At 37.6% G+C, this 17,523-nt stretch overlaps 1 protein-coding gene across 1 annotated transcript in view; it reads left to right on the forward strand.

Moving 5' to 3' along the window:
- Positions 1-17,523, forward strand: part of WDFY3 (WD repeat and FYVE domain containing 3) — a 146,208-nt gene that overhangs the window by 19,886 nt on the left and 108,799 nt on the right. The window contains exon 2 of the mRNA XM_063309907.1: positions 16,398-16,608. Coding sequence (XP_063165977.1) covers positions 16,429-16,608 — 180 coding nt within the window. The 5' untranslated portion in view covers positions 16,398-16,428. The remainder of the gene's footprint in view (positions 1-16,397; positions 16,609-17,523) is intronic.

Consider the following 17,523-nt stretch of genomic DNA (forward strand, 5'->3'; position numbering starts at 1 on the left):
GCGCATATAACTGAGAACATCATTGTTGCAAAGTGCAGCTGACTTGGAAGTTTAGCTATTACTTTTATGCTTGCTTGCTTATAACATCTAAACAGGATTTCTCTCTCTTTCACGTTAACGGTTAACTCTTCCTGTGTCCTCATGTTCATCCAGTTTGGTTTTGTTGCTTTGTCTTTTCAGTGGAGATACCCCATCAGCATCCAGTTTCTTTTCTTCTGGAACAAGGGAGATATTATGTGACTGTCTACTTAGGTGCTTCTATTTATGAGAGAGAACTATTGATTGATGCTGATAGGTATACATTTTATAAAAGGGGTACCTTATTTTACTGGCAAACCTAATTAGTACTTATTAATTCAATGAATAGAAATGTACTTTCTCTTGGCCCTGCCCCTTTCTGAAGAGTGTGCTTCTTGCAGGAAAATACAAATACATGTTGACACACACATATACACCTGTGTTGTATGCACACATTCATTGAGTGGTGAAGAGATCTCCCAGATTTGTTTCAGTTGGAGTTTGCACCCCTAAAGTTATCAAAGCGGAACAGTTGGGCATTGCGCAGGATTTTTTTTTACCTCTTCTGGCGGGGGCAGGGGGTTCAGTTCTAGTTCAGGAGATAACTTTTCATGAGATAAATATGATGCAACTTTATACGAAGTATTTAACAGGAGACAGCTTAGTCTATCAGCTATCTAGCACTTGGATAGGCAGGTGTTTCTAATAGCAATGACAGATGAAGCTGAAGGTGAGGGTGAAGAATTAAAAAGTAATCAGATAAGGCACAGAGATGGTGTTGGGAAAAAAGTGACTTCAGTGTAAAATTGATAGATTTAATGAATTATCAAGAGAAGGAAAGAGTTCATTTACCTAGGCTCAGAAAAAGAGGATATAAGGGAGTTAATTTCTTGGTTCTTCGTGAATATTTGGAGACTCCGAGACTGGATTTGTATATCAAATTAAGCAAATTGTGTTTCATTTGGGTTTGACTTAGTATGTTTTGCAAAGCAAGCCAACTGCAGCTTATTTAATGCAATACAGTGAACCCAGTGAGAGAGAATATAGGCTGTTTTCTTATTTACAGACTTTCAAGTCCAGTTCAAAATGTGGCAAACAACCCCAGTATTATTGACAATGGGATGAACCTTGTTATGAAGAAGTATCAAAGTGAAGGCTATTGGACAGATGCTGACAGGGGGAATGCCTGACTAACTTGTTATTAGTGGCCCTGGAGCCAAAGCAATTTGATTGCAAAAAAACATTTGGAATGGAGAGTTTGAAAAATGAGGTTAGACCTTGAAGCTTAACTTTTTTAGGAAAAAACAAACTTGAAGAAAAGGATGTAAGAAATACCTCACAGTGTGATTATATAGTTGGTTGTGTTTGACCTGAGTCTGAGGCAGTACGATTCCTTAGATTCTAAATTTGTCTACCACGTGAGCAAGGAAGCCAAGGATCTAAGGATCCAGCAGTTCTAAGGTGCAGTTCCTTATAATGACAAGTAGTGACTTCTAAGTATACTGAGATTATCCTCTGAATAGTAGCTGCAACTGAATATTTCAGTGGTAGTTTGCAGATCTATTCTGGACAAATATAAGGAAGTGAAAAGGCAGAAGTAGAGGAAAGAGGCCTTGGAAACATCAACCTTTTATTACATCCGGAATCAGACTGAATAAGTAATTGTCTTCTCTTGGCACTGATCAGGTAAAAGAAAATGTAGTTAACATTCTAATATTAAAGTAGGGCATAGTGAAGGTCTTCCTTTGGTTGTGGACAATGAGATTAAAATATAGTCTTTGCAGTGCAATGTTTCCAGATAGTGTCAAGGGTTTGATAACTGGAAATAAGATTTTAATCCCCCTGAAAGGTCCTGGCCTGTAGCAAACCCACATCTTCAGGCAAAACACAAGAGTAAATTTTCTTCATGGTTTTCTTCCAGAGATACTGAAAACTATCCTTAGGAATTAAGAAACCAGACTTGATGGAAGACAGTTGGTTAAAATTAACCACTTGCCAGTTTTTCTCTTCCCTAATTACAGATGAAGTACTGCATTTGAAACGTGTTGTAGAACTAATGAAATAGTTCTGAAGAATTTAGACTTGAACTTTCCTAAATTGGCTATAGTCCTTATAGATATATTACACACACACACACACTGTATATACTGTGTGTGTGTGTGTGTGTGTGTGTGTATACTGTATATATGTATATACATACATACATACATACACATCCTGTGTATATATATATATACTCTCTCTCTCTCTCTGTGTGAGAGAGAGAGAGAGAGAGAAACATGATGAAACTTTAGGATGGTGGCCACACTTGTTACCAGTTTTTTGAAAAATAACAAATATATTCACAGTGCCATTCACACCATAGGAAGGAATGAACCACTGACAGCCAACTCTCAAGAAATCCAAGAACTTCAAATAAGTAATATTTATTGATGAAAATTAGAAGCCATAGTAAAAGGTTTTGTCAGCTTCTTTGATTCAAGGATAGAGCCCATAAATAGAAAGTTTTCAGATCCTCTTGCATTTATTTTTCCCCCCACCCTCATAGACTGCTTGGTCCCCTCTTTTGAGTAGGCTGGTCTGTTTCCATCTGTCTTTTTTGTAACAGATTTGTTGTCATGCTGCTCTTCAGTGACTATGAGAATTGACACTCTCACTTGTGAATTTAGAATGCACCTTTCATGAGCTGCCTGTGTGGAAGGCAACCTCCAAGTATTTAAAAAGCATGCCTTTTCCCAGATCTATTCATTTGCTACTTAACACTGTCTTGATTGTTTGGTAAAGACCATAACTTTGCCTGATACTTTGATCTTCTGCTGTAAAATAGGAAACGGGTGTCCAAACAGCTTTCCTCAATCCCATTGCCAGAACAGCAAATGAAAATTGGGGCAGGTCAAGCTTGTTAACCATTGAGTACAGAGAGTGAATAAAAATGGTGTTAGGACCTTCTGAACATTATTTACTTATTTATTTCTCAAATTTGTACCACCACCCTGCAGAGTGTTTATAACAGCTGTTGTAGACTGGTGTTTTTTTTAAATTACAAAAATAGGGAATTACTTCACTGAGTGTCTGAAATCCCTTGTTAGTCATAGTCACATTGATTTCGGGAGAGGATGTTTCTTATGGCAGGAAAACCATAAAATAGGAGTCTTTCTACTGTAGCAGTGATTTGGGGATTATGCATGCTTAACTCTGTAGTAGATTAGACCTTTGTATTTTTAAGAAGACATTTAACTATTTTTCCTTTGTATAAATAAGTATCAGTAAAGGATAATGTAAAAATAGATTGATTCTTTTCAGAGAAAAGGGGAAACAGCTCTAGAACTGTAGTATTTGAGCTACTATGTATTATCCAGTTAGCCCAGTAGGATGCACTTAGAACCCTTTTAAATGTTTTTTTTTAACTTTCCACAGCTGTTCCACAATACCGCTGACTTTTGTGCTTAACTTCAATCTATTACATTTTTTTCTGAAACAAAAATGTGAGTGGACTTCTGCAGTTTTGTATCTTGTAATTTTAGTGAGTCTGGTTGAGACATACAGTATATGCACTTTTTTTCCCGGCAGTAGTATTTAAACAGGGAAAAAAATTCATGCAGAATATCTTAGGGAGGAAATGGGTCTCATGCCCATGAAGTAAGTAGGAGCAATGATATAAAGCTTAATGATATATAATCATATATTATTTCATAGAATAAACAAGTAACACTATTGCTATAATGGTATCATATTGTTTCATCTATATTAAAAACATGGACTTCATTTATAGTTCAAGATGGAATGTGGGGCCAGTGCAGTGGGAACTTGCTGATTATTAACTAGGATTAGAGAATGGGATGTGGGTCACTAATTTGTTTCCCCCTGTTTGCCTGTGGTTTAATATTACATTTGATACAGCATTCTTGTATTCATTAGCTACTCTGACATGTTACTGGAAACATACCCGTGTTATTGGTGATCTCATTTGGGGCACTTTTTCCTGTGCATAAAACTTTATTCAAAATTTACTTCATTACCTTTTTTCTAAGTAAGTCTGATGTCACATGAAGGAGACCCCAGGTAAAATCCATTGCTCTCTGTTCCTTATATTCAAGTGCAAGTTAAGAGCTTGGGTGTACAAGTGACACACAATTCTGCAAACACAGCTTCTGTCCTAACATCTGGGCTTATCTTACAGATTTTACTTTTTATAGTGTATTGCTGTTACTTTTTATGGTATATTGCCTTGCATACTCTTGACCCAGATGAAATACTAAATGATAATGTCGGCTTGTATTTATGCATTAGCTGATCAGTGTATGAAATTCTATGCCAGGGTGTGAGTGAGTTGATGGCAGGAAAGGAATTTAGCATTCTGCCATGTTGCTCTGTCCATTATTTTTGGCAGCCTAAAAACTTTTAAAGGTATCCTTATGAGATTTGGCATCAAGAGTAAGCATCTCTCTGTCAGAGCATCTTGTAAGCATATGAGAGAGTTAGCATCTTTTTATCACAGAATCTAAAGAATGAAGTCAGATATTTATTTTGAAGTGTCCTATAGATGAATTTGAATGGATTTTCACATCTAACCACTTTGTTTTCCCTGATATTTTTGAAGGCTACATTAAGCAGTATACTGTAGTTGACCCAAGAAGGGCAGAGGGGCTTTGCCTGAAGCAGAATGCTCCGTCCCTTGTTTCTGGTTGTATGGCAAATGACCTGACATTACTGATGCATAAAACAGCAGCCCCATGCTTCTATTGTCAGGCCAGTTTGTGCGCTGGTACGGCAAGGTCCTAGAGATTCTGGTGCAAAGCTCTGACTTTCATGTGGGTTGCCTGAAAGACTTTTGTTTAACGCTGGGCAGAAAACGAAGGCAACTGTACTTTTCTTAAAGACGCTTTTAAAAACTCAAGATGCCTGCAACGAACCTAAAAAATACTCGGTAAGAGAACCGTGTTTGTTTCTTTTTGGCACAGAAAATGAGCTTTAATATCAAATGGCCACTGAATGAAATTAATTTTAATGCATTCCTAATGTAAGGTTTCTGACTGTGTTTTGCTGTGCCAAACACATGTAGGAGAGGTACTTTGGGAAACATTTAAATGGAAATAAATTGATATAGTATATTCTTTAATGCTGATTTGAAGTTAGCAGTTATTTCACCCATTAAGATGTTCCTGTCACTATTTTTTTTTATCCTGCGCTGAGCGTGGATACTGTTTTGTTCTATTGCTATGGAAATGATGTTAATGTGTTGCCAAGAATTTTTTTCCCTCCTCTCATTTTGTGCTGAAGATGAAAATTGGGTCACAAGGAAGCTTAACATTCTGTTGTGTTGTTTACCATATTGTTCGATATGGAGGATATGCTAATAAATGACTAAAAATAAGAATTGATATTCCCATGTCTGGCTTTTTAGCTTAGCATTTTACACATGAAATAAAGATTCATTATCATTCTATAAATTATACTGTCTTCCTGATATAAAAAATACCCCAGTGAAAGTGCTCGGTAAATTACGTGTTGATTTAGCAATTTTATGCACTCCTGCATTGTCATATTAAAACAGATTAATGAACATTATAGCTTTTGTAGAAAACTAATTGTTTTTTATGTTGAGCATTCTTTTCTGTTCAATCATAGGGCATGCCTGTTGTGAATGAATGTTTTGTGTAGAACAATTCAGAAGGCAAGTTATTTTGTTATGAAAGTAATCTTTGTGAGAGAATCAGCTGGAGAAACATGATGTACTGCAGTAGCCATTTTGAAGCCAGTGGTGGTTTGACATCAGTTTTTATCGATCTGCTTCATACTGAAAACATGTCAGGGAATATATTTCGTTTGCCAAAAGATAATTTTATATTATACATACATACATACATAGTGATTGGAGTCATTGTTGATTCCTAGAGAGTACCTGGACAGGTCCCTGCAGTTTTCTTGGCAGGATTTCAGAAGTGGTTTGCCATTGTCTCCTTCCTAGGTCTGAGAGAGAATGACTGGCCCAAGGTCACCTGGCTGGCTTTGTGCCCAAGGTGGGACTAAACTCATGGTCTCCTGCTTTTTAGCCTGGTGCCTTAACCACTACACCAGACTGGCTCTCTTAGTTTTAATTTAACTTACTTAGTTTTAATTAACAGTGGTTAACTCAAAACAATGCTTTAGTTATTCCAAATAAATGAGTAGTCCTAAATTGGCATTTATTTTCTATCTTCATAATACTTTAAAGGCTTGGTTTATTTGTACACATATGAATATACATGTTCAGCTATAACGCCATTGAGCTTGGCTTCAGCCTCATTCTGTGCTGTGGTGATATGTATGTTGTAGAGCACCTTGCTCACTCTAGCTATCTGTATAGCTGTTGTGTGTGTACGTGTGTATCATGTTTACCCCAGCCTGGATGCTCTCCTACAGAGACAAGTGTTACGAAGGATCTAGTGATTGCATTCAGCTTTGTGCTGAAGCATGATTTGCTTAAGTGTCGCTTATTGAATAAATCAGAGTTGGCTAAGTTTGCAAAATACACTCAACCACAAAAGGCTAAGACATCATGGCTTAGTACAGTGTGTAAAGGCGACTTGTTTTCATTTCTGGGGCTGTTCCAGATTCTTTCATTCTCTGCCACCAGCTAGTTTAGTCTGGAAAGCTGCTTGAGAACAGCTCTCTTGCACAGCCTAAACATTTAACTGACTTTAAAGTGGCCATGTTTGGGTAAAGAGATTTCTGCTGAATTAAAGTTCATTACGAGGTTCAGTTTTTGTGTCTTTTAGTATAAATCAGATTTTAAAAAAAAAAAATACTATGCAATAATTGCTTTGTGAATGGTGATGATTAATAACTGTCAGTGTCTACACATTGTTCAGTTCATTTCCTTTCAGCCTCAGTATTTTTTTTAAATTTTATTAATCAAAAAGTAAATACAACCACCAAAGAGTCAAACAAACAGAATACAAACAGGTTTTGACATAAATATAACCATTTTTTTGTTTGTTTTATTTTTGTTATGTCAAAACCTTTCAGCCTCAGTATTGATTCTCCCGCTCCATTCATATATGCAGCTCCAGAGAAGACTTGGTATATCAGTTGCAGACCTCAGTCAAAGGAGGAATTTGGAGGAGACTTTTGTGATGCAAACTTAAAATGGTTTGCATAGCCCTGATAAGCATTTTGGTAAAATAAAAAATAAAAAATGGGTGCAATGTGATGGTGGGGTACTCCTCGCCATCTGTTTAGTATGTTAGTGATATGCCTGATTAGAATCAACTAATTTTTAGCTTATTTTTAGAATCAAGTGATATAGTATGGCCTTCTACACTTTTCAGAATGAATGCTGATGGCTCCCATATTAATAGTTATTCAAAAGGCAAGAACATTGAGAAAATGAGATGTTCCTTGAAGTTACTCACATTTCTGTGTTTCTGTTCATTTCAGATGGAAAGCCCTTGTCATGTTTCTGTTGTTGATTTAGAAAGCTTGTTTTTCTTTGTCAGCATAATTAGATTTCTGGCAACAATACTGCACTTTTGCATAAATTTCAAACCTGCCATGCTATCAGTGAAGATTTAGGGTTTGGATGCTGGAACCATTACGATCAAAGCTATAGTATTATCAGTCTGTCAGTTCCGATGGCACTTAACTAAAAAAGAAAAAGATTTGAATTGTAGAATCTGGGTAGAATTTTGTCTTTGTACCCCATTTCTGATTCGTCTCCTGAAGCAAATGGGTCTGGTCCATAGGGCCTAATAAATTTCAAGAAACGTATAATAAACTTTTTTTTTCATTTTTGATAGGAAAAAAATGCAAAAGTTGTAAGAAAGAAATATTCTAAATATATTAAATGATTTGTTAAAAACAACTTGGTAAGAATTAAGAATGCATCCTCCCAGCAAGATCTTTCTGCTAGTAAAATCTGTATTACAGTTCCTGGTTATCCGTGTGATGGAATGTGAGGGTAACCTTGGAAAACAGAGTGATGAGATGCTGCCTAGGGAATAATCAGATAAAAGGAAAGGAAACCCACAAGAGAGTAATGGTCTAAAGAAGAAAATTGGGAAAGACCCACCCTGACCACTCAAGCGATAAATAGGGAAGGCTGGAGATTTGTACTTTCAGACTTGCAAGATTCTGCTAATGTAGCCTTAGAATAAAGTAGAATTAGTTCTTCTAGTCATGTTTCCTGTCTGGTTTACCTGGAAGAGCTGACATCTGTGTAGTGTGGTTGGGTTATATGGTAGCAAGATGTATTTCTGGACTGCTATGTGGAACATAGTAACATCTGGAAAAAAACAGAAGAAACAAATAATGTATATAATCCACAAAATACTAGGCTTAAAAAAGGAAATTATCACTAGTTATATGATAGGTATACAAATAGGAGACAGTTTGGTTTAGTGGTTAAGGCATCAGGCTAGAAACCAGGGAGTTCTAGTCCTGCCTTAGGCACCAAGCCAGCTGGGTAACCCTGGGCCAGTCACACTCTCTCAGCCCTAGAAAAGATGCAATGGCAAACCACTTCTGAAAAACCTTGCCAAGAAAACTGCAGGGACTAGTGCAGAGAATTGGACATGATTGAACAAAAATAAAAACAAAAAGATAGGCTTGATCCATTAGATGTTCATACAGCTTCCAGTCCTATATTTCATATTGTTGACTTTGCAGATTGGAAGGTAAGAAGTGCAATTTCCCAGTGATTAAGTAGGCATGACATTATGAAAATAAGTAATTCAAATTTTTCATTTTCACATTCATGTTTCCTGAATATTTCCTGAACCAATTACTATAACTGGATGTCAGTTTGCCTTTATTTCATGGCTGAGCATAAGCTAAAACTTTGATTGGTGCAGACCATATGCTTTTTGTACTGCAGAATTATATCTGCTTAAATATTTTTTTAAAAATCTGTATAGCTGTTGTGTGTGTACGTGTGTATCATGTTCCCTATTACATTATTGTTATTATTGTGCCTTTGAATCATTTTTGACTCCTGATAAGTGCCTGGACAAGTCCATACAGTTTTCTTGGCAAGATTTTCAGGAGTGGTTTCCTACTGCCTTCTTCCTAGGGTTGAGAGACAGTGAATTCATAGAAATGTTCTATAAAGACAGTACTTTTTCAGCAACATATGCAGTAATTTTTAAGTTAATTAGTTTTAGTTAGTTTTAGCATCAGGGTTACAATTTGAATTTCTGCGAAATGCTGCTGTGGAATGTCTTGATCTTTAGAAATGTCTAGTTTGTAAAGCTGATCTAAATAAGAATGTAACACCAAGACCTGAATTGTAGCTTTGAAGATACTGTATACAGTAGGTGAGACATGATAAGAGAATGCACCATCTTCTCAGTCTTAACTATTTTGGTATCTGATTTTGTTATAGGGCAGTTTTGAAATCTTTTTTCACTACTGACTTGAAAACAGCTGCTCCTATGCATGTTATTGTAAAACCAAAGGAAATGTATTGGTTTATTTTATTTTGTCCTATTTCCAATGTGCTTGTATATGGCTGTTTGGTTTTGCTTTTTGCATGCCAGCTTAAATAACTGAGCAAAGGCTCCCAATGAATGTTTAGATAATTATCTGTTTGTTTTAAATAATACCCTTTGGAGGCAACAGCCCCTTTTTGTAAGTCCTATATAATAGCTATTGTTAAACTAAAATACAGTGTGTTTTGCTTAGTCTCTGCCTGTTTTTGTTTTTCACAAATGTTTTGAAAACTGCTGAATTATTTACCCCTAAATTATATAACTTTGAGGTTCATAATCAATGTATATTAATCTACTGTGCTGTTTGGATCTTTATAGTGTAGATGTTTTTTTTAAATATAGCTCAGGGTTACTTTATTAGAGTTGCTCATCAGATTTGTTAATCTTTCCGATTAAATATTATAGATAATTATTTTTGAATGGATCTGTATTGAGATGAGAGTTCCACATAAGTAAAACAAGGAATAATCCTCACTGATGGAAGTTTAAAATCTTTTGCGTATAGAATGAATAATTAAAGGTAAGGATTGGAAAATACTTTGGAGATAATGTAGCCCAGCCCCTTGCCTGGTGCAGGAATCATAATGAGAAAAAGTATTCATGATATACGAATTCTGTGTTAAATAAAAGGAAATATCTAAGTATTTCACTATTTTTGTGGATTTTATATGTGGTCTTTGATCTCATGTCACTTTTCACAGTGGCAACTAATGTGATATTCAGGTCAAGGTATATTTCCTGTGTATGTGAAGATTTTTGATAATTTCTTTTTATGCACAAGTAATTTAATGGTAGTCATATAATATACAATTACCTGAGTTCTCCATCTGCCATGTTAGTAGACGTTCCTTTATAAAGTCAGTGTCTGGCCCTCATTTTAAAGATGGCTTGGGATGATGTTCTAGATGTGCTTAAAATTTATATTCAAGTTTTATGAGATACTTAAATCAGAATTGATTCTTAGTAATAATGGGTTGAACTTACAGCAAATGATTTTATTCAGGAATTTATGTTGTATTAACTATAATTCTCCAGCTAAATGGACAATATGCCACCATTTCTGGGGGGGGGAATAGATTTCTTTTAGATTTTTATGCAGAGATATGTTACCATATTGCTTGTCTAACTTCATGCTATGATCTCGGCTCTAACAGGTATCTAATATTAAACAGTATTGTAAAGGCATGTGCCTCTAAACTTCCAAGAGAGAGCAGATTACAGGGCTCTGAAATCATTTGAGTGCCAGTGCGGTATAGTGTTTTAGGGATTGGGCTAACAATAGGGAGGCCCAAGTTCTAGTCCACCCTTGCCCATGGAAGTTCCCTGGGTGACTTTGGGTCAGTCACTTTCTCTCAGCCCAAACTGCTTCACGGAGGAGGAGTTGTTGTGAAAAATAAGAGGAGGGAGCACTGTAGAGGTAGTCCTCGCTTACCGACAATAATTGGGACTGAGAACTCCATAACTAAGTGATGCGGACATAAAGCAGAACAACACATGACCTCACCCACTTACGACAGCAGTACTGGCAGTCCCAGTTGGTATTGTTAGGCAAATCCCATTGACTTGTCCATTGACTTTCCTTGTTGGAAGCCTGCAGGGAAAGTCACAAATGGCAGTCACATGACCGTGGGATGCTGCGACGGCCACAACTTCATGGACCAGTCGTAATTCCCCTCGTTCGGTGCTGTCATAACTTTGAATGGCTGCTGAATGAGTGGTCATTTCCCTTGTAATCCTGAAGTGGAAACCACAGAACATGTTCTTTGTTGCTCCTTTTACGGAGACACTTGAAGCAGATTTATCCGCTTCTTTAAGTTAAAGTTTGTGCAGTGTCCGCAGCTGTCTGTACCTGAGGAAAATAATGTTGAGGAGGTACTGTATGTATACAAAGTGCTAATATTAGACTGTACCAGTGCTCCATGCTCAAAGTAAGATCTAAACCATGTTTTGGCTAATACTGTGTCTGGGCCAAAGCCAAAAAATATTACGGCATTTAAGAGCTATAAAGACAGTTACTGTACTCTCCTCTGAGTTCCCTTTGGGTATTGAACATATTATATCCTAATAGAGAGGGAAGTATGATTGCATTTCTCTCACAGTGATGTTTCCAGATCACTAAAACTAAAAACTCTGTGGTTTTCAGGCAGTTTTTAGTTGAGTCATCCTGGAAAGGGGTATCTAGTGCAGAAGGAACAATCTCATTAACTGTATAACTGTTTTTACTTAGGCTCAGCAAATACTTTGACCTTTGGATTGAGTCAAGAATGCATTTCCGATTGATCATTGGTATCTTCCTATGAGTTTTTTTGAAAAGTATTTATTAAATTGCAGAATCAATCAAGAAGACGAATCCATTATCGACATCTATATCTCCCTCAAATCTCTTTATTCTGATGTTACTAACTATATAAATATCGAAGTAGAAATAGGACACGGTGGCGCTGTGGGTTAAACCGCTGAGCTGCTGAGCTTGCCGATCGGAAGGTCGGCGGTTCGAATCTGCGTGACGGGGTGAGCTCCCATTGCTAGTCCCAGCTTCTGCCAACCTAGCAGTTCGAAAACATGCAAATGTGAGTAGATTAATAGGCACCGCTTGGGTGGGCAGGTAACGGTGTTCCGTGTCGTCATGCCGGCCACATGACCACGGAAGTGTCTACGGACAAACGCCGGCTCTTCGGCTTTGAAACGGAGATGAGCACCGCCCCCTAGAGTCGGACATGACTGGACTTAATGTCAAGGGAAACCTTTACCTTTACCTTAGAATAAGTTATTCATTATGACTGCCCAATAATAATTAGTGATCAGCAATTCCCATATTTTTAACTACTTTAATTGAAAAAACAAAAAAGTAATTAGACAGATTATGCCCACCTAAATTATTGAAAATTAATAATGATTAGCTGACTCCAGGCTTGGCAGTTTTGTAGACCAGGGTTCCTCAACCTTAGCAACTGTAAGCTGTGTGGACTTCAACTCCCAGAAGCTGGGAGTTGCCAAGCTTGAGGAGCCCTGTTGTAGACCATTCCTTTTGGTTCCATGAGCACTGGGGGCAGGTCTGTCTCTTTACCTGTCTTTAAAAATGGGGAGAGGTCTGACCCAATGAACTGTTGCCCAGTTGGCTGTGATCAATAAACGGTATGTATGGCATCTGTGTTAAAAATGGCTACATTAGTTTGAGTAGGCTAATAATCTCACTGAGGATTCAGAGGGGTAAAATACATGTTGTACCAATGTTTTATATTATACCTTTTGGTGGAGAAATGCATCATCACTCCCCGAGGAGCTTATACATGGTACTTGTCAATCTTAAATTGCAACTGGTGTTAACTCAGTTTCTAGGGTTGGGCTCTGTTGGAGGTTAAAACAGTCCTCTTTGGATCATGTTTTTTTTTAACTGTTCAATTGTGTCCGATTCCCGGAGACTGCCTGGACAAGTCCCTGCAGTTTTCTTGGCAAGGTATTTCAGAGGGGGTTTGCCATTGCTTTCTTCCTAGGGCTGAGGGAGAGTGACTGGCCCAGGATCACCCAGCCAGCTTTGTGCCTAAGGCAGGACTAGAACTCCTAGCCTGGTGCCTTAACCACTACACCAAACTGGCTCTCCAGTAGTCATTACTTTTATTTAAATATTTACAAAAATCTGAATTGTCTGCTCAATTAAAAATAGGTCTTTTTTTAACAACTGAGATAACCAGTTTTGGTTTTAATAACCAAAAATAGGTGCATAGTGTACTAAATAAAAATACCTCTACAGATTCCTGTTCAAAGAGGAGAGCTAGATTTTTACTTCTCTCCTTTTCAAAATCTCTGTGAACTCCATGGGGAGACCCATGTCTAAAATGGTATATCATCCCCTGTCATTAACTGACAGAGCAATATCTGTGCTTTTATATGCTGATGATATAGCCATTTTCTTTTCTACACAAAAGGAAAGCCGTTGTATTCTTGAATTGTATAAATTATGTATTACTTATAAATCTCATCAAGATGAGTTATTGAGAGTTGTAAATGTATATAGATGAATCAATGGAAATTTATTCATCCATATACATTTACTAGGCAAGTTAGGTCCTTCAGATACTTTGAGCTTATTTTTCAGTCCTTGGTGTTTTGAAAGGATGTTCTTAGAAGTGGCCATAGAGATTTCATGTATATCCTAAGCTTCTTTATTATTGGTGGCAAACTGAGTTTCCTTACAGTTTTTAAAGCAAAAACAATTAACCAAAAGTTGCATGGCTTCCTGGTCTGTATCTATAAAGGTTTCAGATCACAAGAAACTGCTAAGTCAACATTTTGAGGCATTGCATTCTGGGAGTCCCAATGTATTCCTGATACGTTGCTCTACTTAGAATTGGAAATAGCCTCCTTTGAGACATGTGTGTGGGCTTGTCATCTTAAATTTTGACTTAAGCAATGCTTTTTGTTGGATCCCTGGCCTCCCTGGTGCTCCTGGACGATTTTATTTCACCCTGGAAGAAAGAAATTGGAAATCGTCTTTAGCGCTGATTTATTCATTCATTCATTCATTCATTCATTCATTCGGTTTCTGTTGTCTTGGGTATTAAGAGAGATAACGTTAAAGTCAGCCAGCATATGTTGAAATAACCAATGAAAAGCTTTTTTAACCATAGCCATTCCTGTTAAGTATTTATTTAATGTTGCCTGTGCATCAGATCAAAGAACCTGTCATTGCTTTAGGATATAGTAATATGTTTAGATCCGAAGAAACCTGTCCACGTGAAGCTGGAGAAATAGAGACAGCCTTGCATGTAGTGTTGCCCTATAAATACCACTTCTAACTTAACTAACTTAATGTTGAGAGATTAATTATGTAATCCACCTGTTATCAGATCAATCCTAAATTATTAGAGTAAAGGTTGCTAAAATATTTTTTTCTTCATCTCTGTATGTGGTTGACTACTGCATATGTTTTAGTAGTAGGTTTAGCGCTATAATACTGATTTCTTGTAGATGGTAGATTATTAATGAGCACTATTCTTTTTTATCTGTTGTGCTGAACCTGTATCTGATCTTACTGTATGTAACTGCTCTGACCATTAAAAAAATCTATTTGTTGTTTATGTCTAATCAGACAAGCTTTATTGCAGGCTAGAGAATTTTTTTTTAAAAAAATCAGCCAGTTACTCATGATTCGGGGGGAGAGGTTGGAGCTGTCCGCTGAAGTAGGAATGGAACCACTGTAACACGAAACACTTGGCGTTTTTGCATGGAGTGCCTCTGGGCTCAGTCCTTTCCCCTTTCCCATTTAACAGCTACATGAAACCACTGGGAAAGCTCATCTGTTGGTTCAGGATGAGGTATCATCAGTATGCAGATAATGCCCATTATATATCTCTTTCCCAGGCCTATTGGGAGGTGCAGTGGAAGTTAGGACCCAGAGTCTAGAGCAGTGTTTCTCAACCTTGGCCACTTTAAGATGTGTGGCCTTCAACTCCCTGGCTGGCTGGGGAATTCTGGGAGTTGAAAGCCACACATCTGAAAGTGGCCAAGGTTGAGAAACACCGCTCTAGAGGCTCTCAGGGTCTAGATGGGGAAAAAGAGGTTCTCACTCAACCCAAACAAGACAGAGTGGTTGTTATTCAGAAACCACCTTTCGTTCTTCACGGGGTTGTGCTTCCCCAGAAAGAGCAGGCTGACTGTCAAGCTCTTTGTGGGGGGGGGGGTAAATCCAGAAAACAAGAACCACTTGGATTTCAGGAAGTGTTATTGATAGCAGAGTATTGTAGCAGGATCTTGAAAATCTGCCAAAGCAATTTGCCCATTCAACTTATACCTAGCATGATTAGCAAGAGTTGTTTTGAATCTCTTTTTCTTGCTTCCTCCTCATCTGGGCAAAGGTGTCTCTTTGGCGATGGTCCCATTTCCTCCCAGGGTCCGTTACACATTCCAAAACACTCGCAGTCCAGGGTCCTTCTGGACTCACAGCTCCTTAAAGAGCAGGTTGAGACTGTGGCCAGGAAGGCTTTTGCACAGCTTTGGTTGCTGTTTTAGTTGAGGTCTTACTTCCAACAGAATGCACTGAATATAATTGCTCATACCCTTGTCACCTCTAGATTAAGTTATTGTAGCTTGTTTTATATGGGGTTGTCCTTAATGACAACTCAGAAACTTCAACTAGTTAAGAACGCCATGGTCAATCATGATACTGCCATGTTACACCTCTGTTACAATAGGTTTCTAAGTGCCGTTCAGTTCGAAATTGATTCCTGCCTGCAAAGCCCTGTATGGGTTGGGGCCTGAGTACCTTAGGAACTGCCTTTCCCCAACAATTTACAATGATACTACCTAGTCAGGTAATGAAACAAGCAAACAACCAAGCTCAGAGAGTACCAAGGACTCCACAGTTCAACCCTGGGCTACAGATATTCTTTTCTTTGGAACCAACAGTTTCTCCCCGTTCTTCCTGAACAACTAGGGAGGACCTGCTAAGAGGCCCCAGCTACCAAGAGAAACAGTGGGAGGGTGGCTGATGGGCATTCTGTGTTGTAGCTCCCCTCCTCTGGAATAACTTACTCCTGGAGGTGAGATGGCTGCTACTTGCTCAAGGCTTTTTGGGAGCAGGTCCAAACTTGGGTCTTTCAGAACGGGAACATGACAACAGTAGTCTCTAGATGTGTTGGTAGTGTAACTCAAATCACCAACAGTCTAGTTATAGAAATCTGGCTTGAAACCTTGATCATCTGGAATGTTAGTTGATAATGCATTCAGTAGCATTTTTCATATTGTTGTTTGCCATTGAAAACGTGCGTCCAAACTGGTTTCTTGTAGATGGACACTTTGCCTGTCACATGTATGCACAGAAAAGAGGCTACTTATGACATATGTAAAGTGGAGGTCTTGGCTGTGTATTTTTTAAAACATTCTTTAAATTTTGTTCTTGTTCTTCCTGAATAGGATCAGAGGGATCTTTCAGAAACAAGCAAAGATGAATATGGTAAAAAGGATAATGGGTCGACCCCGGCAAGAGGAATGTAGTCCTCAAGATAATGCTCTAGGATTAATGCATCTGCGTCGGCTGTTCACAGAACTGTGTCATCCTCCTCGGCATATGACTCAGAAGGAACAGGAGGAGAAGCTTTACATGATGCTACCAGTTTTTAACAGGGTAAGGCTTTTCTGAATTTGATCCTAGGTATGTGATAAAGCATTGCAAGTTTTAAATTACAATTTGAAATTGTAATTTAAATTGTCTTAACAGTTGTTACCATTTAAGTCCATTTCCCCTGGGTAGCCAATCTGTTAATAATGGAAGTGGATCCCCACAGATCACTTTGTAAGACAAAAATAAAAACTTGGGAGTGATTTGTCTCCATGCCTGTCAGAGTTAGACATGGATAGGTATGCTGAAATACTACACATAGCATTTAGAGGCTGAATAGAATACACATTAATTCTCTTACTCCATTTCCCTTTATTCCATTTTCTTTCATGAAAATGAACTGCAAAGTACTCGTGTGAAAAGTATAATCTGGGAACTGAGTTTATACCGGCTGTGACTACTGCAGTGTCTTCAAATGCTTTTTTCCTGGTCTGCAAAAGCTGTAAAAAACAGATGGGAAGAAATGGATACTGACAGAGAGAAATACAGTATGAGTAATGGATATTGCTGAGTGTTAGTTACAAAGTTCCCTGTGGATCAATCAAAATAAACACAAGAATCACTTTGAAATTTCAAAGCATTTTTAAAAAATTAAGTTGACCTTTGAATTCAGTCTTAATCACAAATAATTTTAGACCTACAATTTAACTGCTTAAAGTAAATCTTTTTAGCTCCTGAGTGAAGGGCATAAATCAAACAAATAGATAAAACCTTGCTTTTTCAGATAGTGTTTTCAGTAATTTTCAATATTGTTAAACAACATTTTCAATAGAACAGCATTTATGAATACGTACATGCCCACCACTCTGTTCCCTTTTGGAATAAATAGCATAATGCAAAGTACAGAAAAGGAGTAAGGAGTAGTAAGGAAAATAAATTTGAAGTAGGAGGTAAGAGAAAAAGGAAGGAAATCTGGTTAAG

The sequence above is a fragment of the Candoia aspera genome, chromosome 8, assembly GCF_035149785.1.
Source record: "Candoia aspera isolate rCanAsp1 chromosome 8, rCanAsp1.hap2, whole genome shotgun sequence".
Classification (NCBI taxonomy): Eukaryota; Metazoa; Chordata; class Lepidosauria; order Squamata; family Boidae; genus Candoia; species Candoia aspera.